The sequence below is a fragment of the Besnoitia besnoiti genome, chromosome X (genome assembly GCF_002563875.1).
Source record: "Besnoitia besnoiti strain Bb-Ger1 chromosome X, whole genome shotgun sequence".
NCBI classification, from domain to species: Eukaryota; Apicomplexa; class Conoidasida; order Eucoccidiorida; family Sarcocystidae; genus Besnoitia; species Besnoitia besnoiti.
The window spans coordinates 1,371,364-1,395,245 of record NC_042365.1 but is presented as its reverse complement, the minus strand read 5'-3'; the positions used below and the strand labels follow the sequence as shown (position 1 = coordinate 1,395,245).

The 23,882-nt window shown below is 57.8% G+C and overlaps 3 protein-coding genes across 3 annotated transcripts; 1 reads left to right on the top strand and 2 right to left on the bottom strand.

Moving 5' to 3' along the window:
* Positions 1-1,626: 1,626 nt before the first annotated feature.
* On the bottom strand, positions 1,627-2,317 carry BESB_017520 (C-Myc-binding family protein; the record flags this gene model as incomplete). Its single annotated transcript, XM_029360467.1, has 2 exons — positions 1,627-1,751; positions 2,155-2,317. 2 exons carry the CDS (start codon positions 2,315-2,317, stop codon positions 1,627-1,629), a joined length of 288 nt encoding a protein of 95 aa, XP_029216443.1.
* Positions 2,318-4,724: 2,407 nt separating this feature from the next.
* BESB_017510 (tetratricopeptide repeat-containing protein) lies at positions 4,725-14,593 on the bottom strand (the record flags this gene model as incomplete). The annotated part of the gene is made up of 15 exons (XM_029360466.1): positions 4,725-5,216; positions 5,560-6,346; positions 6,752-6,817; positions 7,109-7,228; positions 7,914-8,162; positions 8,655-8,725; positions 8,970-9,049; positions 9,302-9,372; positions 9,674-9,748; positions 9,927-10,189; positions 10,573-10,651; positions 10,988-11,042; positions 11,583-12,000; positions 12,150-12,224; positions 12,791-14,593. 15 exons carry the CDS (start codon positions 14,591-14,593, stop codon positions 4,725-4,727), a joined length of 4,704 nt encoding a protein of 1,567 aa, XP_029216442.1.
* A 1,659-nt stretch (positions 14,594-16,252) lies between these two features.
* BESB_017500 (uncharacterized protein) lies at positions 16,253-23,109 on the top strand (the record flags this gene model as incomplete). Its single annotated transcript, XM_029360465.1, has 8 exons — positions 16,253-17,572; positions 17,986-18,119; positions 18,709-18,798; positions 19,469-20,024; positions 20,457-20,666; positions 21,268-21,372; positions 22,139-22,363; positions 22,828-23,109. The coding sequence occupies 8 exons, from the start codon at positions 16,253-16,255 to the stop codon at positions 23,107-23,109; spliced, it is 2,922 nt and encodes a 973-aa protein (XP_029216441.1).
* Positions 23,110-23,882: the final 773 nt, after the last annotated feature.

Below are 23,882 nucleotides of genomic sequence, written 5' to 3'. Positions count from 1 at the left end.
TTAGACCTCGTTGTGCATGCGCATCTTGGCTCGCGTTCAGAGCTTTTTGTTTTTTTGTCGAGTCTCCAGGGCTGAGTTTCAGCCGGAACTCCGCTGTAAGATTGTTGAGGCTTACTGCGCTTAGTGTTTGCCACGTCTTCTCGGGCGTTCATTCTGCGTCGTCAGTCGCTGTCTCTCGCGAACCCGCGCCTCCTCTCTTCTCCTCACGATTCGCCTCCGCTTCCTCTCACTGTTGTTCTTCGCAAAGAAAGGCCCTCGCGGAGGCCCTGTGGAGGCGAAGCGTCTCCGCGCGTGGTGTGCACTCAAGGCAACGAGCGGAGCGTAGCGTTTCTTTACCATGCATCTTACACGAACGTGTTTATGCACTCGTCCACTGCGCTTTTAGGTGCGGGCTGTGATCTCAGCATCGCCCTATCGGATGCAACTCCGCTGCAGGCCCTGAGAAGCCAAGGGAGGCCCTCAGCACACCTCCGCCAGCTCGTGCTAATTCGTGCTGCAATTTGGGAGTTTGAGCGGCATGCGCACGTGAAACGTCCAGCTTAGATCTCCCTCCACACGCCTCTGCCTCCGGTCGCTTGCAGAGGCGAGAAAAGAGAGAAAAAAGATGTGAAGAGAGAAGCATGCACTCGCGCTGCGCGGCAGACCGACGCGCGCGGCAGGGAGATCGAGCGAGATCTGCTACGACATCTCCGCGACGCAATCTCTCTCTCCGCGTGTCTGGTCTGGTGGATTTTTGTATCTAAGGCCGTCTGTTTCCGGTGTGTGTGGCAGGTTTAAGTCATAGAGTGAGTGCGTGTGTGCGTAATAAGGGAGACATTCTTGCTGGAAAACGTGAGCGCGTGGCCTGGGCGTTTGTGGCGCTCCATGAAGAAGCGGCGCAACTCTTGGAAGCGTCAGGGCACAACGTGCTTGACAAGCGTTCTCTAGTTTGAGGCCGGTCGCGAAGAAAGACGAAAATGGTGAACAAGAGCGCATGCAGAGATCTTCACGTGAACCAGCAGCTCTATAAAAAACCCGAGACATACGTATTCGGTGGCAACTCGTTCAAGAGCGGAGAAGATAAGAGATTCCGCAGAGCCGACACTGCGCCACAGCGGATTAGGCCCTGTGCTCACACCCCACCAAAGGACTTATACACATATATATATACATAGATACACACATATGCATATATATATGTTTTTCTGCGTCTAGATAACTGGAAGTGCGCTCCCAAAACCGCTACGGCCGGAGGCCTGCGTGTTCTTACACGCAGCGGGCGCGGAGCAGCTCTATTGCATGTAACCGAGGCGGGAGGTCGGTGATGCCCGGACACACACTCGAAAACACAAGAAAGCAGGTCGCTATCGGTTATTGTAAACAGAGAGCTCATCGATTCGCCCCCCCATACAGCAAGTCCAAGAGGCCAACAGTATCGCATCCCCTCCAGCGTCATCGGCATGCAGCGGGACGACCTCCCTGACACCTTATTCTGAGATCAGGCGACCAAGTCTCAAGAGAAAGACGGTGCTCAGTGCCTGAGAGCACCGATAAGCTGGCTTGTCTCGTCGTACACGTTTTCCAAGCTAGGGACCCGGCAGCAGGTGTTTGCGACTTCCTCGCAACAGAGCATCGAACAAGAACCCCTTAGGCATCTAGATCTTGTCTTAGCGCGTCGATCTCTTGCTTCATCTGCTCCACCCTCGCTTTCAGCCCCGCATTTTCCTTCTTCAGGCTCTCAACTTCAGAGCGAAGAGCTTCAATATCTACTCCTTGAGCAAAGCGCACAGCGACGGGAGAACAGGGACAGTAGAAATCAGCTTTATGTCTGATGGGGTGAGAGAAAAGGAACGAGGCGGCAGCGACGTGTTCAGGAGAAAAACTACCCTGACGGCAGATGTATGGCGTGTGCCTCTCTGGGTTGAATTCTTCCAGTCTGCGAGGCGCGTCCTCTTTTCTTTCTTTATTTTGCCTCTTTTACGCGTGTTTTGTGACCAGCCCCACCAGTCTTCCCCAGCTAGTTTGCTGCTCATCGTAGACCTGTCTCAGTGTATACCAAAACCGACGATGAAACCAGGATGTCAGTCTGACTAGTTTTCGTCAAGTGTCCGTACACCGTAAATTCAGTTTGTGTCTTTGCGAGTGGACTGCGGAAGTAGTGGAATCCGAGCATACCCGTTGGAGCGCCTAGATACTTTCTGATGAAATCCAGAGCATTCGGAGGACGATCGGGCTCCTCGTACAGACCGACAAGCACGCGCGACAACTGCTGCAAGACCCCGTGGTCTTCGAGGTATTTTCTGAATTCCTGTTTCTGTAGCTCTATCAGATTCGCCATTTTTATGGGCCTTTTCTTGTAAGCAACCACGTGAGAAAGGGTCTCTTTTCTGAAGCCCGGGGTCAGAGGAGGAGCGGAAACAAGAGGGAAAAACGTTTTTTCTACCGAGCTGAGCAGTACGGCAACTGCGGCTGAAACGCGTTCTGCGTTTGTGCACGTGACGGGAGGCAGACAGAGCGAGACTCTGTGACCGTCTCCGAGTTTTTCTCGCATACGAACGCCACGAGCAAGGACTTAGAAAGAGTCTTGGCTTTCGCAAGCCGCGGTATCAGAGAATTGCGGACGCGGGAAAGAGCGGAGGCCGAACCCAGTGCGGGACGCTGCTTCTTTTCTCAGCGTACGTGTGTGGTCCGCATTCCATGTCACGCGTGCTCACCCTCTGTCCTTTAGTTTTTTTAACAGGCAAGTCAACGGCGTGCGAGATGGTTATAGTCGCGCAAAGGATGATCCCTGTTCGACTCTCCCGGCTACGGGTGCCGGTGCGGAGCACGTGAAAGCAGCGGAGGGCTTGCTTCCACACACGCGCGAAACGCACTCTCGCGTCAAGGGAGGCAAAGAGGAAAACTGAAACTTTACCTATGGACGTTGGCTGGAGAGACATCGCTTGGCGGATTGGGGAAGTGCGTGTCTCACAGAGGCTGAAAAGGGAAGGCTGGAGTGATTCAGGGATCTTGGCAAAACACTCAACTTCAGCGTACCAAGAAGGGGGTGCCTATGCAGTCTGCACGGGTTCTGCGGTTTGTCTCCGTGAAGCACTACGGAGAGTTTTGCCGCCAAGCCTGGTGACGCACGACGAGCGCTTGTCGCCGGATGTAGCTCGCGCCTTGTCTGTTGGCTGCTGGCAAATAAGCGTTCACGATTTGAAGGTGTTGCCGCAGGCAGTGACGGAGCATTGTGCGTGAAAGCGAGGCAGCATCTGTACATGTGGTTGAATCTCAAGTACCGCTGTGTCTCTCGTCACTGCAAGGCTCTCGACTATCTCGAGCACTATAGCAGAGAGATGTGCGACTTCACTTATATGAGAGGTGTAACACAGGAGGAATAGAGACGATCCGCGGAGTGCCTGCTTGGATGATTGAAAGAGCATCTCAGCACTGTCGCTGAGCGACTCAGACGGAGGCAGAACATGTACACGCCATCCACATCAGTACGCTGAGTTGTCACAGAAGTGCCTGAGGCTCAAGCGCCCGCAGAGGGACTCCGCCAGCAGACAGGCAGCAGAACATGCAGCACACATCGAGTATGGAAGTTCGCAGCGCGCCACACATCATATGCAGCGTTTTCTTCTTCGTTTTGTGATGTCTACGCGAACAATGGCGAAAAGGCTGAGACACACACATATTTGAAGCGCCACTACTATATACGTACTTCACATAAAAAACGTGTGCGAGCACATGCGCATACGTGGAATCGCATTTGGCGCCTCCGCCGTTTACAATACAGACAAAGCGCGACGAGACTCTCTGTATTTAGGGGGAATCGCCGTCCGCCGTCTTCGGTTGCTTCCACGAAGCGGGCTCGGCGTACTCTGCGTGCATACACCGTACTCGGCCTTGGTTTCTCGTGGCTCCGGCTTTTTCTCCGATGAAACGCCTCAGAACGAGAACTGAAGCGTTCCGTCCAAGAAAAAACGTTGCTGCAACAACAACGTGACCTGCGGGATTTTCACTGGTCGAATAGCGCCAGAGTCTATATATATTGTAGTGTACTTATTGATGGAGTTAGTTCTCAAAGCGCACATATCCGGCAGAAACGGCGCCCGTCTGAGTTTCACTGTCTCGTTCGCAGTGCGCATGCAGGCTTCTTCGTGTGAGGCGCAGAAAAGCAATGCGATTCTGCCTGCGCACGCAACGCTTTCTCTCTGTAAGTGTACTTTGTCTGCGCCGGTATGGCGGCAGGCGAATAATGCTTCGCGTGTCACTGTGTCACTGTCTAGTCCACTATAAGGGGTAGTCGCGAGCTTGGTAAGACACCGAAGAAGCATTTAAATGCGTTCGAAGACACCGAGGACGCTCTCCACTCGAGCCTCTCTCTCCACGCCACAGCCTCTGTGAGCGTGATCAAAATTTATTCACGTGCCTCTGCAGCTGCATTACCTTCTTCGCCGTGGCCTCAGGCTTGCCTGGAAGGCGCCCCCCTCCTTTCGCTACATCTCGTCTGCCCTACGGCTAAAAATTCGCGAGAAGCACGGGCGCCGCCGGCCTGCCGTCTCTCTCTTCGCAACATGAGCGACGCATCCCCTTCATATCCCTTGAAAGACTAGCTGTCTTCCTTATCCGCAGTCTATCCTCACTGCGCCTTGCCGTTTCCTCTGATGTTTATTTTCTCTCTCAATCGCAGTGACTCCATTCGCGTGGGTGTATTTCGGCGAAGGCCCCACACGACGCGACGACTGTGGAATGTTTTTTTATCTTCCGTCTGAGACGTTTCTTCTCTCTTCTCTCGCCTTCTCTTGACGCTCGAAGACGCGCCAGACGTCCGCGAGCAAGTCCTCAACCTCTTCTCTCTGCTGCGCCGCAGTTCCTTTTGCATGGAGCTCTCGCAGGCTCAGCGGAGACAGAGCGTCTCCCCCGCTGGCGGTGCGGCGCGGTCTCCGCGTGCGTCTCTCTTCGTCGCGCTCTCTCGCGGCTCGAGGAGGGCGCTCGTTTGCGGCCGCTTCCTCCGTTTCCTCTTCACCGTTATTCTCGCCACTCGCGCGCCCTTGGCTGGTCTGCGCGAGGCGCAGAGGAGGCGAAAAAGAAGAGAACGCAGGGGGAAACCAAGGCAGCACAGACGGCGGAAAGGAGACGGGCGCCTCCCGGATGGAGGCGCTATACAAGAGGAACGTCAGAGAGGCCGCGCTCGCGGTAGGGCCGTGCCGAAGAGACTTCCCGCTGCACCCGCCAGCCAAGCGGAGAGCCTAGAAAAACAAAGAAACATCTCCACAGCCAGGTCTCTCCACAGATCACGGGGGAGGCCTGGAACCTCAAGTGTGCCGATGCCGAAGAAAGAGATACACGTTTGACGATGATTAACACACTTAGGCAAAAGGAGGGAGCAAACCGAGCCACACAAGGTAAAAATGGCGAGAAAACGCGGCAGGAAGCACGGTCACAGAGAGAGCAAAGTCGGTGCGTCGACTAAAAGAGCTACAGAAAGAAGGAGTAAAAGGTCAAGAGACACAAGGGCTCGCCGCGGAGACGAGTGATAAGAACGCGGAACCGCGACGCGGGGAGAGATTTGCTTTTTCCTCGCTCGCTTACTGTCTCGAGGGGCCCCACGCATTTCGGGTCGCCCTGCACGTAGCGCGCGATGCCCAGGCCGAGCCAGAGGTTGTAGACGAAGGTTCGCTCCTTTCTGTCGCGCTCCGTTTCTTCGCCGTCCGCCTCTTCGTCCTCGCTCTCCACGCCACTGAGCTGCGCTCTCAGCAGAGCGTCGCTGCCTCCCCCCCCCTCGGCCTCTCCTGCGCCGGCGCGGCGAAAGTCCGCCGCGCATGCAAGCCGCTCCTTCGCCTGCCCCCCTCCCTCCGTCTTGATCTCCCCAGCAGCGCCTCGAGAGGGCTCGCCGCCCCAACGCAGCGCGAGCCTCGCGCCGACAACGAAGTCCCTTCCCTCCCGCTCGTCTGCCGCGTCGTCCTCGTCCTCTCCCTCGCTCTCCGCGCTTCGCTCTCGCTGGAAAAGGTGCGGCGGCAGCCACGGCAGCCGCGGCGCGTCCTCCTTGGACCGCTCCCTCGCGCAGGCCGGCGCCTCCTCGCAGAGTGGAGGGCGCCCGTCCTGCGCGTCGCAGCCCATCTGGCGGAGCGGCTCTGCGCCGCCGCGGAAAGCCGGCGGCGCATGAGGCGATTGGAAGAAGGAGAAGGCCGCGGGAGAGGAGGCGGAGGACGCCCGAAAGTGCGCCCGCAACGCAGCCTCGAAGGTCTTCTCCGCCTTCTTGAACGCCTGCGTGCGAAGATACGTGAGACCCAGATTCGCCAGGAACGGCGCCGGCGACGCCGCTGTACGTAAACTGCACAGCACCGCGCGCTCCAGGTACGCAACGCTGCAGTCGATCCTGCGAAAACGAAGGAACGGCATTCGAGAAAAAGAAAAAAAGTGAAAAGGCGAGACGGGCGAGGTAAAAGAGACACTACGCACAGTCCGCGGCTGGAGAGCTCAGTTCCCGAGTTTATCAAAAACATGCTGAGAGAGGAACAGGGGGCATAGAAAAATGCCAGAAGAACAGTCGACGCATGGAACTGCACGGACGAAAAAAGAATATATGAGGTTTTGGGGTAAATGCAAAAGGAAAAAAGGTCTTCAGAGCGCAACGAACGGCAGAGAGGTCAGCGAAAATAAGCGACAAGAGCAGCACATTCCGGGAAAAAAGTTAGGAAGAGACGAGATCCCGTCGAGACGAAGAGAAGGGCAACTCCCGCGACAGGAAAGTGAAAAAATCGAGAAAACCCAAGGGTCTCACTGGTGGCGCGCCGCGTAAAGTCTCGCGAGTTCATTGTGGACGAAGGGATCGGCAGGCTGCATCTCCCTGAAGCGAGAAACGCAGGAAATGAGGGAAATAGCAGACAATCCGAGAATATTTTGAATGGCGAGCTGCGGACATGTCGGCGAAGGAAAACGATATCGAAAAACGAAACCTAGCACGAGCGCCTTCTCCGAACTTGCACGCGGACGCCGGATCTTTCTTTGGCGCGTGTTTGCCAGAGCGAAAAGATGAAAAAAAAGAATAGACTCCGAGTGAAAAAAGGGAAGCAGGGAAAACGCTCGAATCACAAAGCGAGATCAGCTGGCGGCACCCAGCACCCAGAAATCGACTTACAAAGCTTGAGTTAGGTACATTTCCGCGCGTCTGAGCATCTGATTTCTGATGGCAGGCTCGCGAGTTCGCTCGCTCTCGTTCAACTCCTGCACGCCGAGATGGAGATACACCCGGTGCTCCCTGCGAAGGAAAACGAAAACAAAAACTCTTTGCTCTGCAGCTCGGGTCGAAAAGGGTGCATGCACGTACGCGGCGCACCAGGCAGCGGCATCGCACGCGCGGGGAGAGAGACCGCAGGCGAGCGCCAGATCTCTGCGTATGTGTCAAAATGTTTTGGCAAAAAAAAAACAAAAGTAGAGATGCAACGTCAACAGGAATATGTGGACGCGCGCGTTGCAGCGACCTCTCTCTGGGCGTCTGGGTTCGCCGAGCAAGCGCAGATTCTTCTTTCGTTTCATTTGCTACTTTTTCTTCAAAGCGCCTCTAGACTTGCAAAGGAGTCAACAGACACTCTCAACTACGCATGCCGCACGCTCCACAGCCCGAAACATTTCTCCTCTCTGCGCGTGTGTGGAGTGCGCCGACTATATACATTACAGTATCTATCTACATGCACTATATATATACATATATATATCTGCATGCATTATATCGATTTGCGTATATCTACATGAAAATGCAAACAGAATTATGTAGATCCTTCCACGCCGGGACTCGAGATCGTCGTTGGCGCCCGCGGACACACTAACCTACACACATATACCTTAAACCCCAGAATTTCCGCCATATAAATATATATATATATATATATATATCGTGTGCGTTTTTGAAGGTGCATGCACGACGAGAAGGCCTTGAGTCTCACCCGGGGCGGACGCTGGAAGCTCGAAGGCCGTGCTGCAGCGCAGCCTGCGCGTCGCCAAGTTGACAGGCGACGTGCGAGAGGCCGTAAAGCCCAAGGAACACGAGGTAAGTTCGCTGGCTCGGCGGCAGCAGGGAGAGCGACTTCGCCGCGAGGCTGGCGCGGGACAGTTCCGAACTGGACGCGAGAGAAGGAAAGCGAAGGAATGCCGGCGTGTGGCGCCCCTGCTCCAGCGCGAGCGCCAAAGCCTCTCTGAAAGGAAAAAGAAAAAAACTAGACAGGGTTTTAGCATAAGCAACTACAGCAATATGGGACTGAGATTCTGAAAGAGAGGAGCAGAAAACCCTCGGAATAATTTTACTCAAGCGGAGGGGGACAAAAGGGCGAAGCCTGCCAGGATTCTAAGCCTCAGCAGCGTGAGCAATCTTCGAAAGTGAACGAAAGGAATGCCAAGACGCAGCGCGCGTGTGCGCATGAAACCCGAAGAGCGAGAGAGCCGCCGAAAACGCCGCAGAAGGCAAAGGCATGCACCAGGAAGAGTCGCAAACACGTAGAAAATCGACCCTGAAACCGCGAGCGACGACGAAAAGGTGAACAAGCAGAGACAAACTCCAGACTAGCGACTCTGAGAGGAAACGCGGAAGCAGAACGCCAGCGAGCACAACACACGCGAGGGATCTGAACAAAGAGAGAAGGAAAACTGGTCAAGAAAGACGAGGAGGGGAGAAGAAGAGAAAAACTTACGAAAACAGATCTGCAGCTCTGCGAAGCGCCTCGGAGTCGCCGCCCGCGCTGAGGAGCTCGGCTGTCGCAGTCTGAACCGACAAAAAGTGGAAAAAGAGAAGAAGGTTAAAGCCGTAAGGCCAAAGACAGGGGAGTGATGCTTGACCAGAAGGCGACACAACCGCTCTTCCGCACAGTGCGCCGCTCTGGTGAAAGCACATGAGCGTCTGTCTGCGCCTGCCACGCCCCTCTGAAGAAACGAAAGAAGACGACGACGGCAAGCGAAAAAGGCGGAGACCGAAACAGACGAAAAAAAAAAAAGTGCATATCACTTACTACGAAAGCCGCGATAGGAGAATCCGGTTGCAGCCGTCGCAGACGCCTGGCGAACTCGTCCATCTCCGCGGACTTTGCCTCTGAGAAGAAAACATAAAAACACAAGTTCCTCTCTGAAACGGCGAAGCACTCACAGAGAACTTCCTCCTGCGTGTGCGTGCGCCTCTGTTGTCTCCCTCCAGTCAGCTCTCTCTTTCTTCTCTCTGCGCGCGCCCTGTCGAGTCTCAGCTGTTCGTTTTTTCCACCCTCCGCTCTGTCTCCGCCCTCCGCTTCCTCCCTCTGTTTCCTCCTGATTCCGCTTCCTTTCCTGTTTTCGCTTTCGCGGCGCGCACCTCCGAGCTGGTAGAGTGCGGCTGCCTTGAGGACGAGCGCTTCGACGTCGGAGGGGTCGTGCGCAAGGATGCTGGGGAGAAAGAAGGGGAACAGAAGGGAAAAGACGACGCCAAGAATGGAGAGAAAGCGAATGTGCACGAAAGCAGGAAGAGGCGAAACGAGAGGGGAACGGCGAGGCGCGAGGTACAGAAGACAACTAAGAGATCAAAGCAGAAATAGCCGAAGGGACTTCCGAGCACAACTCCTACGCACGGCACACCGGCAGAAGAGAGAAAAAAGAGACAAGAGGAGAAACAGAGGAAGGGAGAGAGAGAAAGGGACGGAGAGAGAGAAAGAGAAAGAGACAAGAAGAAAGGGAGGAAGAGGCTTACAAGTCGCTCAAGGTGTTTGCAGAGACGAAGTCGAAGTTGCGGAAGAAGAAACGCGCCTGCCAGCGCGCGTTGACCCTGAAAGAAAGCGAAAACAGAAACGAAGGCAGTTACGAAAGTGTGAGTCTCGTTTCTCTCCTCACTTCCGTCTTCTCTGCGGCGCGCCTGAAAAACGCCTCTGCTCCCGCTGCAAGCGACGCGCGGCAGGTCTTCTCGAAGGCAGCCTCGCCCTCCGCGTCCGCGGCTTTCGTCTTACAAGGAGAGAAGCAAAGCTGTCGGGAGAGCGCAAGCGGACGAAGAAGTCGCGGCGAAAGGAGTCGCCACGAAGCGAGAGGACGCGAGGAGAAGATCGCACGCGCGGAGCGTCTCGAGCGCCTCTAGCGCAGGCACCAGTGGAGAGGATCCTGGGCGAGGCGCGCGCGAAGTGAAGGACGGAAGAAGCGGCGCGGAAGAAGAAGAAAACGAAGGAGACGGAGAGGAAGATGGAGCCGAAGGCTTGCCGGGAGCGTCGCGGCGCCGCTGCACAAGGACCCGCCGAGGGAGAGAAACGCGGCACGACGCACAGACAAACGAGGGCAAAGTTGCGACAAAAAACGAGCAAAAGAAAGTTTCTTCTCTGTGAGTTCCGCCTTGTCCTCTGTGCGATTCGCTTCGTTCCACGAGCGTCCTTTCCTGGGAAGCTCCGGAATTCTCTCCTTCCAAGGCAAAAGACGAAACGCAGAACGATCTCGGCTTCAGCCATCGACGGACGGGAAACCTGCGCAGTCGCCTTCACGACCCCGATTTCTTCTTCGTGGCGCATGCCTCCTCCTTCTCCTATCTCTTTCCCATTCGCCTTCTCCCGTCTCTGTGGGATATCTCCTCTGTTTCCCAACCCGCGCTCTTTGTAGAAGTTTTCTTACCTGTGTGAAGAGTCTCGCAGCTTCGCGGCACGCGCGCGGAGGGAGCTGCCTTCCTGCGAGACGAGTCCAGAAGAATCCTCTGAAAAGGAGCAGAAAAACAAAAAAGAGAGAAAACGCGTCCACCGATCCCGCGAGACTCTCTGAGTGTTCCAAGAAAGAGACTGAGGCTTTCGAGCACTGAAAAAAAAAACAAAGCGCCTCTGCTCCACACCCTAAAGCTAAACGCACGCCAGGAGGGAAACAGGCGCCATCAAAGATATCGACACAGATACAGGCACACAGAGAGAAAGAGAGACAGTTCATGGCTTTGACAGGGATCAAGGCAGACTCCCGATATTTGGAGGAGCGAAACAGCAACATGTGATGCGCAAAGTCCTGCAAAGACAAACTCGAATCCAGATCTGCGCAGACTCACTGCCACCATCGCTGCGAAGGCGGAAGCGCCGTCAGTCGCGCGAGGACGCGCACCTCTGCAAACGGAAGCGCAGGACGCACACGAAGAAAAAGAATTCGGAGACCAAGCTCCGAGAGACGCGTCCCTCTCGGCGCACGAAGACACACACAAGAGTCACGCATCCCTACACGTCTACGTGTATATATACAATTATAGAAATATGTGTGTATATATAATTGCAAATGCGCAAACATACGTTGACATATGTGTGCTTCAAAGTGCCAGACCGCGGAAGCCCGCGCAGAGCCTTGATTTCGTGCGGAGGCAAAACGCTTGAAGCGAATGCAGGGAGGAAGACGGGACACGCATCCCTCTGAATCTGGGCGAGGCTTCCCACGTGTACCTCGTCAGCCATAAGTACAGGAAAATAAACAAAAATAACACAAAATTGTGTATTTGTCGTCGAAAAGGGGCATACAGTGCGAGCCAGAACTTGATCAAGTGAGCCAGGGCCATGAGCGGCCTCGCAGCTACAGAGCTCGCCTCCACCGCGTCCGCGCGGCGGCCACCTCTGCAGCTCTCTGAGAGATGTAAAAACGTGTTTTCTTTCTCCTACCCTCTTCAGGCACCAGTCTGGCACACCCGATGAGGCGAGCTAGCGCGCCAGTGACGGCGAACGAGAGGTCGTCTTTTCTTCTCCGCCTGTCTCTCGTTTCTAACGCCGCGTCGCCGGCCTCCGCGGCTGCTTCCGCGTCGAACAGGAACGCGCCACACGCGCAGTCGACCTCGCGTTCTCCTCTCTCGCGGACGCGCTTTCGGCGGGTTCTGTCTGCAGGCAAGTCAGGCGCAAAGGCGCCGCGGATCGGAGAGAGTGCGGACGCCGGCAGAGAAGGGAGAGAGAACTCAAACGCCGAGGCGAAGTCGCCTTCCTCAGGTAGCAACTCCGCAGCCACGCAGAGCGCCTCCGTTTCCTGCGAAACGGCGCCGAGCTCATCGTAGACCTCAGCGAGCAGCAGATGCAGCGGCGCCGCGACCTGAAGAGCGAGAAAAAGAAACAGAAAGGCCGTTGCGCAAGCCTCTCTGTGAAGACTGGGGGGCAGAAACACGCGCGGCGGAGAACGTCGAGCCACCCGCCGCAAGAATGCGAAAATCGAAAAAAAAACGAAGAAAAGACCTCGCGTACCTCCGACGGCATTCGCTCGAATGGAAGCCGGGTCGTGAGAAGCTCGAGGGCTTCTTCGTAACGGCCCGCGCGCAGCTGCAAGAAAAAAGAACATACGCGTGCGTACCCGGCGTCTCTTATTTCAGCCTGCAGCAACGCTAAACCCAGACGCAGTCCAGTCGAGCCCCACTCGTGCGTCCGGCGGCATTCTTCATGCCCAACTCCTGTCCAGAGAGGCCCCTCGTCTCTGTCATCGCGGATCTGACCTAGACTTTTTCCGCATCCGCCACGAAGATGCGCGTTGGAGCCATACAGCGTCTCTCTCGCGCGGCACCCGTCGCGAAATATCCTCTGTCCTCTTTCCCTCGCTTCCGTTCTGTCACGCTCTTCAGCTGTCTTCTCTGCTCTCCTCCCTCCAGCGTATGAGCTCCCCTCTGAGAGGACGCGTATCTGCTGGGGTAAAGACTGCCTCATCTTGCACAATGCTTCTTCAGTGGCTGCATCACGCCTCATCTCTCGCTATGTCTCTGTTTTCATCCTCGTCTTCGCTGTCGTTCTCTCTCTCATCTCTGCCTTACGGGTCTTCCTGTTCCCGTTTTACTTCTCTCTGCTTCCAGGGCGGCGCGCCGAGCAGCGCGCGGCCGCGGAGTCGCGGGGCTTACCATCGCCTTGCCTGCGCAGACGGCGAGCGAGCGAAGCGGAGAAAAAAAGTGAACTGCAGAAGAGAAAAGCGGAAGAAACGCTGCCAAGACGCGCCTCGCTTCGGACCAGAGCCCTCGGTGCAAGAGGCCCCAGGCCGCCAGCGCGAAAGGAGCGTCGTCGAGAAAAAACTGGAGAGCACAGAGAATCGCCGAGCGAGCCGGCGAAACAGAAGAATGCAACGGGAACGAACGAGAAAAAGAAGAAGACGGAGAGGGGGAAGAAGAAGAGACAGTGCTGTCCTCTCTGGTGTCGCTGTCGGTTGCCCTAGCTGCGGCGAGGGCGGAGGATGAGTGGCCGCGGGGAGAGAGGAATCTCCGCGCGAGGTGATCAAGTTTTTTCGAAGACACGCGCGAAGCGCCAGGCGCAGTGTGAGAAGAAGGCGCTAACGGGAGAAGAAGCAGCAAGTCGCTCGCGAGTTCTTGCTGCATCAGCGGAAGGTTAACGAAGTCTTCGTCCTCGTCACAAGAAGAAGCCGATCCGCAGCACCTGCAGGCAGGCGGAGGGCGCAAAAGCAAGCCTCCCTCCGCTCGATCCCTTCCCTCCCGCTCGCCTGCACCTCGCGCGCCGCGCGACCGTCTCTCGCAGGCAAAGGCTCCATCTGCCTGCGAGCCAGACAACGAGACGCGACAGGCGCGGCAGCGCGCCGGCGTGCGGCGCCACCCCGCGAGCTGTCTGTACACCTCAACTGCTCCGCGTCCCCAAGCACGTGCTGCAGCCGAAGAAGAAGAGGAAGAAAAAGAGGAAGAAGAGGAAGAAGAGGAAGAAGAAGAGGAAGAAGAAAACGATCCAGGCGGTGTCGACAGTGGAGACGAGGCCCGGCGCCTCCTCGTGTCTCGGGAGGATGCGGCGTGGCTCTCGGAAGGGCTCTCAGTCTCGATGTCCTCCTCGTAGAGAGCAGACATCAAGTCCCTCTTCTGCTGGACCCTCACGCGGTACAAAATGCACGCGGGCGTCTCGAGCCGGCCGGGCGTCGCCCGCAGCGAAGACAGCAAAGAGGACAGACACGACGAAGGCGTAGAGCGAGGAGAAGCGGATTCGGAGGCGGGACAAGCAGGCGAGGAGGAAGAGGAAAACGGCGGCGGCGGAGACTGGAGCGAAAAGGCGCGCGAGCGGAAGGGCGCCGTGGCGGGGGGCTGCAGGGGAGACGAGGAGGACGCTAGAGTGGAGCCGCGGGGTAGATACGCGTCGGAACGCGCTCCGTCTACGCCGTCTCCGCGACTCCCGCGAGTCAGCTCCCAGCTCCTTCGTGGCCAAGGAGTGCAGGTCTCTTCTTCGAGCGAGGAAAAGGAGGCGGCGCGCGCGTGGGCGGGTTCCGCGGCCGCCGGGTGAGCTGCGCGCGAAGGAAGAGTCCAGAACGGCGAGGCAACCGCGCGCGAGAGAGCCGCAGGCGGGAGTCGCAGCAGCGGCGCGCTGCGGTCATCCAACGCTTCTTCCTGGGCCTCGCGCGCGTCGGGCGCCGCCTCGCCCGCTCCGCCGCATCGCCGAAGCCGGAAAGAAGAAAAGGAGGAAAACGACGAAGATGAGGCTGGTGAAGCTGCGAAGGAAGACGGCGGGTGCGTTTCTTCTTCCTCTCGCAGCGTCTGCGCGCGATGCTGAAAGTCGGGATGAAGAAGCGAAGGCGACACAAACGGATGCGACGAACAAAGTGAAAAGGCGCCTTCAGACGAAGCACGCGGAGACGGCCGGCGAGCTGCCACCGGCGGGGGCGCGCGCGGCAGCGAAGGAGAGAAGAAGAGAGCGGAAGAAGGGGGGTCGGGCTCCATGTTCTCCGCGCCGCCGAGCCATGACGAAGGGAAATGGAAGAAAAGCAGGCGCAGGACGCTGCCCGCTGGGCGAGGGGGGGTAGGGGTGGCGGGCGGTGAGACCGCACGCCTGCCCCAGACAACTGCGAAGACTGCCGCGTCGGGGGGAGAGAGAAAAACGGGGAAAAAAGCGACGAGTCACTCGAGGCAAGATGCACGTTGTTCAACCCGCGCTCCAGAGGGGTCAACAGCCCTGTTGAGACAAAAAACGACCGCGATTTCGACGGCAGACGGCAAGAAACGAGATGTCTTGACAGGGCAGTGGAAGAGAACGGAAACAAAAGGGCGGAGAAGGATCCTTGCGATTCAGGTCACCGAAGCTCCTTCTGCCAGCCGAGTCACCGCATAGAGAGAAACAAAATCTGAAGAGAGACTCACTTGGAAAGAGTGAAGCACTGTAAAACACCAGAAGACAACACGAAACCGAAGAATGCGTATCTTCTGTTTCCCAGTTTCGCCGCGTCACCTGGCGGGTAGCCCGCCTGGGCGTGGAGAGAAAAAAAGAGGAAATGCAAGTCGCGAAACTGCGTCTGCATCTCTCTTCGCTGGAGTCAGTGTAAGAAGAAGCATGCATGAAGGGAAAAAAACGAGTTGAAGGGAAAGTCGCGCACCAGGCGCGAGGGACGGAGGAGAGACAGAGTGCGAGCCAGACAAGAGAAAAGAGGAATGAAGACAGGCATGCAGCGATAGCTGGAAGGACTTGTTCTCGCTCACGACTCGAGGAAGAAAAAGAGAGGACAAAGCAGAGAAGAGAACGTGTGCACATCTGCAGAAAAATCCTTTTCTCAATGCGAGCGCGATCGCTGTTTGCTGAACAAGGAATCGAAAGCGAAAAAAACGCGCAAGGGGGCAGCGTGTGCACAGTGTATGTACACCGGAGTCTTTGCGGCCATCTCCTGTGCCGCCAGAGCGTTTCTTCGCATTTGATGGCGCGCTCTTTTTCCGTGAAGCGACAGAAGATGTCAATTTCTTTCTTCGATACTAGGCATTCGAATGGCAAGTGAGATTTCCTTCCTTGTGCCTCTACGCGACCGCCCGCAGCCGGCGGGGAATCGATGGCATCGAAAAGATGAGCTGTGTGCGGTCCTTTTTGAGCGACGGCACTACATTCTCTCTTCTTCCCCGTGGCACACGCCTTCTCTGTGACGTTCCTCGGGATCCTTGGTCGCGCGAAAGCTCGGGTGGCGTTCTCTCTTCGTTTCTCTCTCACTGCGTCGTCGTTTCCGAGCTGCGATGACTCTTCTGTCTGCTGTCCTTCGCTCTCTGAACGCTTCCTCCCCGCTCGGGTCTCCGTCAAGCTCCTTGCGCCCCTGATTTCATCACTCCCCACATTGCCTAGTTGCCGCTGTCCCTTCCCTCTGTGAGGCAGGCCTTCAGTCTCTACGGTACAGTGGGCACCGCACTTCCCCCCCCCCTCCCGCCCCGCCCTCTCTCTCCTTCCTGGTCGCGTTGATTCGGTTTCCCGTTTTTTTCCCTGTTTTTTCCCGTCATCTGAGTCCCTGACTCCCCCACTGCCGCGGGTTCCTTTCCGCGGGCGTTTTCGAGTCGCTTCTCGCCGGTGCGGCCCTCTCTTCCCTCTCCGTGCTTGGTCGCTCGCCTTCCTGTCGCCTCTCGCGCTCCATGGCTCGGCGTCGGCCTCCGCGCGCTGCGCAGGGCGAGGAGACACGCGCGAAGGAACCGGAGGAAGGCCTCGAAGAGCTGAGAGAGCAGAGCCAAGGCGGCGTCTCTTCGTCTTCCTCTCGCACGGCTCCTGCTGCCTCTTCAACTTCTCTCCCCAGCGAGGAGCCACGATGCCTCGGGGCGCAGACGGACTACGCAGACGCCCGCAGAGAGACACAGTCTGAAACTCGCGAGGAAGGGCTCGAGGAGGGGTGCGGCGTCGCTCCCGATCCCGACGATGCAGAATCGAACAGTGTAGTAAGTCCGTGTCTTTCGCCGACACAGTCTGAGCGTTTCGGCGGTGAAACCGACAAAGGGGGAGAGGACGAAGCAGCAGAGAGACGCATAAAGAGAAGAGAAGAGAAAAGAGAGGAGAAACGAGAGCGCAGCATTCGATCTGGCGTGCCTCACCGCCATGGCTCGCGAAAGAGTGCCTCTCGCTCGTCTTCTCCGCCGTCCTCTTCTGCGGTGTACGACGCGAGCCCGTTTTGTCCTCTCCCGGGGGACTTTGCTTTGCCAGAATGCCGCATGCAAGGGGCGTCTTTCGTCTCGCCGTTTCCTTCGTCGTCTTCGCTTCTAGCTTCGTCCTCTTTGTCTTCTCTCCCGCCACCGGCGGGCGCTTCGTTCTCGCTGCCTTCCTCGCCCGCCTTGTCGCCATGCCTGTCTTCTTCTGCCTTCGGTCCGCTGTCGTCGGCGCCGCCTGGTGCGTCGGCCTCGGCGTCTTGCGAACTCTCTGCGATTTGCGCTGGGGGCAGGGTCACCGCCGCGCCGTCCGCGCGGCCGCTTCGGAAGATCTACCCCGACGAAGTCAAGTCGGCGCCCAGCGCGTACGTGACAGCCTCCTCGGCGAGCGTCTTTCTCCCTCCCTCGGCTCCGCGCTCTGCGGCGACCTCTCTGCCGGTGTCCGCCCTGCCCTCGGCGCTGCCGCCGTATCAGGTCTTCGCCGAAGAGCCGCAGGAACCCCGGGCGGGCGAGTCGCCGCACGAGGCCGTTGCCTGGCGCGTCCCCTCCGACGGCGCGCGTCCCGATGAGCCGCTCCTCGCAGCCCCCTGCCCGTGGCAGGCCTCGCCTTCTTCCTCTCCCCCCTCCTGCCCTCCGCGGGGCTCCTCGAGCTCAGCGTCGCCGGTCTCCTCGCGCGAGCCCTGCGCCGCAGGCTCCCCGCCGCGGCACCGCCCCTCCGTGACCTCCGCCTCCGCCTGGTTTTCGCGGTGGCGCTCGCGGCTCAGCTCCCAGGAGCCTCAGGAGGCGATCCTCCCGTTCACACGTGGTCGCCCTTCCGACGTAAGAAGCAAGGCTCGGGGGCCGAGAGAAGGAGACGGCTCTTCATAGCTAAATCCACGCAAGACACTTCTGCGCACGTGCATATCTGTGTGTCAACCGGTGTATCCTGTCTGAGCGGTCAGCGGGGGGCAGCGGGCGCGCCGACTCCGCGGAGAGAAGTTGTGCGGACGGATGCCTGCGGTCGATCTCGCGACGGCAGATGTCGTCCCCTCGTGGCGGACTGCTTCAGCTGTCGCCTCGTTTCCGTTTCTCGCTGCCTTTTTCTCTCTTCCCTCTTCTTTCTCTCGCGTGTGAGGCTGATTCTCTGCCGTCCCCCCCCCCTCCCCCCCGTTTTTGTCGGATTTTGTTGGGATTTTTACATGTTTTCCCGCTCCACCAGGACTCGCCTCCTCTTTCTCACGTTTTTTTCTCAGATCCCGTTGCTGCACCAGTCGTCTAAGCGCCTAGCGACGCCCGACGGGCCGCCTCGCGTCCGGCGTCTCCGCATCCTCGAAATCTCCGGCGGAACCTGCCGCCGCCTTCTTCTGCAGACTTCAGAACTTCTCCGGTGAGCAGCGTCCACAATCGAGAGAGAGCGACGTCCGAATTCCTGCATCATCTTCCGAGATCCTCCGCGGCAGCCGAATTTTCTTTCCTGCCCCAAGCGACTCCGTCGCGAGTGATTCTACTCTTCTCTGCCTGCGGAGAGGCCTGGAGGCGCGCGAGCGAGTGACTCGGATGCACACGGATGCGTGAGCATCCGTGTGCATCCATGCGTGGGCGCGAGGATGCATACACTTCCGCGTGAATCTAGCCAGGCATCAGTGCAGTTATACTCTGCTACAGATAGACAGCTGAGAGGCCGGGCGAGAGGCTCTCTGGGAGTTCTCGCAGGGCCTCACAGTCTCTCTTCATCTAAGAGGAGGAGGTCGCGATTTGGTGGCTGGAGGGCGTCCGGTGCGTTGTGAGGTTGACAGCCTTGCATGCTTCGCCTTTCTTCTCTCCATTAGCTCCCTGCGGCGTCGCGAGAGCGAAGAGCGAGGTATGAATGACGCGGACTCTCTGGTGTCGCGGTGTCTCGTGTCGGAGATGTGTGTGTGGATTTTGACCCTAATTCTAGTCGACGGTCTCGCCCTTTTTTCTTTTTTTGCTTCCAGTCTGGTGCACTGCCACAATCGGCGCGGCGCGATGGAAGACGCAGCTGTCGGGGCGCTAAAGCTGCGCGACCTCCGGCAGGTTGTGGGCAGGTAAACGCGTCTCGAGTCTCGCCGCAGACGCTGCGGTTTGCTTTTTCCTCTGTAGTAGAAAGACAGAAAACTAAAAAAACTCTCTTCTACGCGCGCGCCTCCGCACAGCTCTCGGTGTCGCACGTGGGCTCGCGCCTCTCCTTCCGCGTCTTTTGCGTTCTTCGTGGAGCCTGCCGGCTCCCGAGTAGCGTCAAGAAGATCCATATAATTTTTCGCCTCCGATTCTATAGATATGCAATATATTTATGTGGTGTATGTATATCTATATATATATATATATGTATTGGATATATGTAGTCTATATATGTAATCTATATAAATGTAATTTACAACCTACATATATCTAATGTGTATAATATATATGTGTAATATATCTCTATGTGTATGGACATGTATATCTGTGTGTTTGTGTGGGCATCAACTGCGTAGACCTCCTGTCATGGGGGTGCGCGTATGTCCTCAAAGGCCAGCCCCACGGGGGCCCTCAGTGACGGGCTGATGCGAGTGTCCTCTCTAGGCAAATACTTCGCGTGTCTGAACTTGTTTCTCTGTCTGTGAGCGTCGCACGTTTTATTTTCTGACTCTCCGCGGGTGGAGGCGTGTGTGTGTTTGTGTGCGACGATGACTCAGGTCAAATTTTTCCGCGAGTCTTGTGTGGCGATCTCCGCAGGTGTGCGGCGCAGCGCCCCAGCATCGAAGTTCGGCGGAACTGCGTCCTGGTGAACCTCCCGTACGTGAAGTGCCTCATCCTCTGCGAGCGAGTGCTGCTGCTGCCACTGGACTCCGAGAGCTCTTCGCCAGTCCCCGTTGCGTTTCTGCACTCTGCTCACGACGCGGGGTTCGGCATGCGACCTTCCCGCGCCCAGGGCTCCACGCAGCCGCTCTCCTCGTCGCCCATGTCCCCCTGCGCGTCCGCACGGCCCTCGGTGCTCTTCGCGCGGCCCAGCCCGGCAGGCGCCGGCCCGCCGCTGGGCTCTGGAGCCCAAGCGACCGCGGAAGGCCCGCGCGGAGACACCTCCTCCGGCGCCGTAGGGGCAACCCCGGGCCAGGGCGCAGGCGAAGACGAGGCGGAGGAGGCGCGCGGAGCAGAGCTGGACTGCGGGCGAAGCCGAAGGGCGGAGACAGACAGAAGCGAAGACCGATGCGACGACGACACGAGGTACCGCCGGTCTGGCACCAGCTTGGCGCGACGGTGGCTGGCTCACACCCGCGAGCTCGCCCACGAGGTGAGGAAGCAGGAGCGAAGAGAAGCGCCGGCAGCGAACGTCTCTCGAGCCTGCGCCGCGTGTCTGAATTCTTTTCTGGCCTCGGTTAGGGGCCCGCGTGAGACGTCACCAAGAGAGAAATATGCCGAAAAGGAGAGGACGCGGGGGGGGGGGGGGGGGGGGAGGAGGAGGGCCGGAAGGGGGGAGTGAAACGCGGAGAAGAGAAGAAGGCGAGGACGCAGCGAGCAGGGAAGTTGAGAGAGAGCGAGAGAGACACGCCGCAGGGACGGGCGTTCATCTCTTCTTCTGTCTCGCTGTTTTGGGTGTTCCGCTCTCTGCGTCTCGTGCTGAGTGATTGTACGATAGTTGTATCGATGCAGTACCAGTTGAGGCGTGTAGCATCACCTAAGCTCCTTAACATCACAGCTTTTCTTCGCTTTGCTTTGTCTTTAGGATCCCGCGGGCTGCGGAGAGATTTCGCGGGTCGCGTCGTGCGGCGAGGGACACGGCGATGCGTGTTTCACGTTTGGGTGCGACGACGACGAGAAAGACGCATGCGAGCAGCGACTGGTTTCGAAGGTGCTGAGTCTCTCTGCGCGCCGCGCCTCTCTCCCTGAAGACGAGCCCTTCGAGTTCACGGCGCTCGAGGCCATCCTTGTGCACGTAAGGGCTCGCAGACAACTCCGAACTCTGGTGCCAGAGGAGGGCGACTCGGCTGCCCGCTCGGTCGTGAGGGGCTGCAAGCGCTGGAAGTCTGTGTCGTCCCGCAGCAACCGCCGTCGAAGTGGGGGGGTCATGAGGCCTCAGGTCTTTCGTGGCGTCTTTCTTCGCGTGAAAATGGTGGGCGATAAAACGCGGAAGGCGCATGGGCACGAGTCAGTCCTGTCCATCCGAGGCCGAGGCGCGCCCTCACAGGGGTGGGGGGGGGCGTTGGGCTACGGCTCGGTCGGTCGGGGTCGCGGCTGGTTGGTCTCGTTTGTCGTTCGCTGTGAATGGCGCTGCATGCCAGGTGTACATGCCAACAGAATCTCCGAGGGGGCAGCGGGGATTCATCAACGCACCAACGCCAGCGAGAGAGGCAGAGAGGGAGAGTTAGAAGTCTACGCAGATGGGGGTCGTGGCGTCGTTGGGGTCGACGGGTAGCGAGTTATCGCCGGGATGAAAAAGAGACCTGCGGCCTTTTCAGAGACGCCGCGGGGCTCGAGAGTGAGGGAAGATGGGACAGGCGAGACAGCAGGCGTCTGTGGGGAAATGTGGCGTTCAGGTGTGCGACGCGCTGAAGGGCGAACTGGAGCCCATCGCGGTCGCCGCGACGACGCTGTTGCGCTTCATCCATGAACAGCCGAGCAGCACGCAGAAACTGCGCAAGGTAAGCCTGAAAGAAGCAAACTCTCAAATATCCGCATGTCTCTCAATGTACAGGTGTTGCAGTACTTTGATTTGCACAGCGGGCATGTTCAAGCCTTCGAAAAGTAGGCATACCCTTCTTGCCTCCCTTAGCGACGGAAAAAGACTAGAAAGCAAAAATAAGGGATTTATGGGAAGCAGAAAAACGTTAGAGACGAGAGAAGCACCGCTGCGAGTGTGTGTCCTCCGCGACGGGAATTGATGTATGGTGCAGCTGCGCTCCGGAGGCAGTTAGCGCGCGCAAGAACAAAAGAGCTCTGCTTAGCTGGGTGCGCCTTGAAACTCTTCTCGGCCTTGAAACTCTTCTCGGCTTCCTTAAAGGGGACTCGCAGCGGCAGCAGTATAACAGGCTCGTGCTCCTCGAAAGGGGGAAGTGCCGCATCGTCATCCCGTTTTCGGCTTCTTCCGCGTTTGCCTGCGCGGAGAAAGGGCGTCTGCGTGTCTTCGCAAGCTCAGTCCTCTCTTTTCGAGTGGAAATCGTTTTTCGCGGTCGACTTCGACGGCCGCCAGCCCGTCGCCTCCTCGAGCGCCCGCCGGCTTTAGCTTCTGTGGTGTAGTGTTACCCAGATGGGTTCACCGCTGTTGACAATTCGACGTGTGGGTGGCGTTGACACTCACAAACCGCCGCCCGGCGGTTTGTTAGTATGCGCCCTCGCGATGGGTCTCGTCGCCTCCGCGCGTGAGGAGAGAGAACCCACGTTCTCTGCGAGTCGCGTGGCTTCTCTCAGGTTGGAGACCTCCGCCGGCGGCTGGGCGCAGTCAGGGACAAGACACGGGGCATCGACCAGGCGCTGCGCGAGCTGCTGGACACCGAAGACGACCTCTGCCGCCTGGAGGTCAGCCGCTTCTGGGCTCACGAGAAAGAGTGGGAGCGGCCGTCGCGCAACGCGCACGCAGAGGACGTCGAGATCCTGCTTGAGTGCTACGAACAAGAAATCGATGCGCTGCTCCAGGTGAGGAGAGCAGAAGGGGGTGGGCGCGGAGAAAACGCGGAATCGGGCGTGGCTGTGGCTGGCGAGGTGGCGACAAGCAAGTCGCGAAGCAGCGTGGAGGGCCGGCGTGTTGCGGCTGCAAACGCGCATCAAGAAGGCGACTGCCAAGTCGATCGGTCGCGATATGCATGCAGGTTATCTGCAAGTCTTGCTTCACTATTACGTGGCACGCGAGCGGAGGGAGAGACAGATGAGAAGCGGAGAGAGGCGAGAATCCGCGCTTCAGAGCGAGGAAACACTTGGGAGCGAAGAACCGAATCGCACATGCAGGGGCGAAGTACGTGTCGAGTCGTCGTGCGAGGCGCTACCGTTGCGTCTCGGCGGCCGCAGCTAGAGGCGGCGCCCTCACTCCCCCTCGCAGGCAGGTCTGCTCCGCGAGTCTGGTTCATTGCTTTTCGCTTTTGTTCGGCTTTTTTGCTTTTCAGTCCATCATTCGCATAGACGAGGCGCTCGACGACGGGCTGCAGCTGATGGAGCTGCATTTGGCCTCGATTCGCAACGCGTTTCTGAAGAGCGAACTCGCGCTCGACGTGATTGGCGTGCTTTTTGCCGGCATCGCGGCCTTCGCGGGAGTCTTCGGCATGAACATCCGCAGCGGCTGGGAAGACGCGCAGAGCACCTTTTGGTGGATCGCTGCCGCCCTCTCCGCGCTCAGCCTCGTGACAGTGATTCTCGTCTACATCTGGTTCCGCAGGCAAAAACTCTAAACGAAAGTCTGCGTGCAGACTCCGTGGGGAGGTGGAGGGGAGGGAGGAGAGGTCAAGGCTGTTACAGCGCAAGTGCCAAGCGCATCCTCTCTCTCTCTCTCGTTCTCTCTCGCGTTTCCGCGCCGCGCTGTCTCGACGCCTGGTGGCCGCAGCGCTCTCCGAAGGCGAGACGCACAAGTCAGCTACGGAGCGCTGCAGATATGTATAGATGTTCATCTAAACGTATGATTATGTTGCAGGTATGTAAGTGTGTTTTTTTGGATGTGTACGCATGGAGACAGGTGTGCTCAGATCGACGGCAGACTTTTTTTTCGGCGCATTGAGCGTGTGTTTGCGTGGGCATATGGGCCCTGTCCGCAGGTTCCACGCGGCAAGTTCACAAAAACACAAGCGTATTGAAAAGCATTCAAGAATATATGTGTAAGTATGTATATAAGTGTGTGCAGAAGGCAGTTTTTGAGTCGTCGCAGCTGTTTTGTCGTGTTTGGGCACGCATGCGCGTGACGGTTCCTTGTCTCGGTCGCCGAAGCTGTCCGGGTCGGCACCACGAGACAGGACAGTCCCCTACGAGAAGGAAGAAGTGAGGAAACAAAATTATGTGTTCACGTTTGTAGACACATATAAGACACGGAGGCGTGAGACTGGGGAAGAGGGAGCTACGCAGGTAGTGTCTGAGCTCGTGTGTCTGTTTCGCTTCGGCGTGCGTGCATCAGTCACATTTGAAAGAGGCTCTGACACGTCGATAAGTGGACATGAAGTTGAGGGATGGTTGA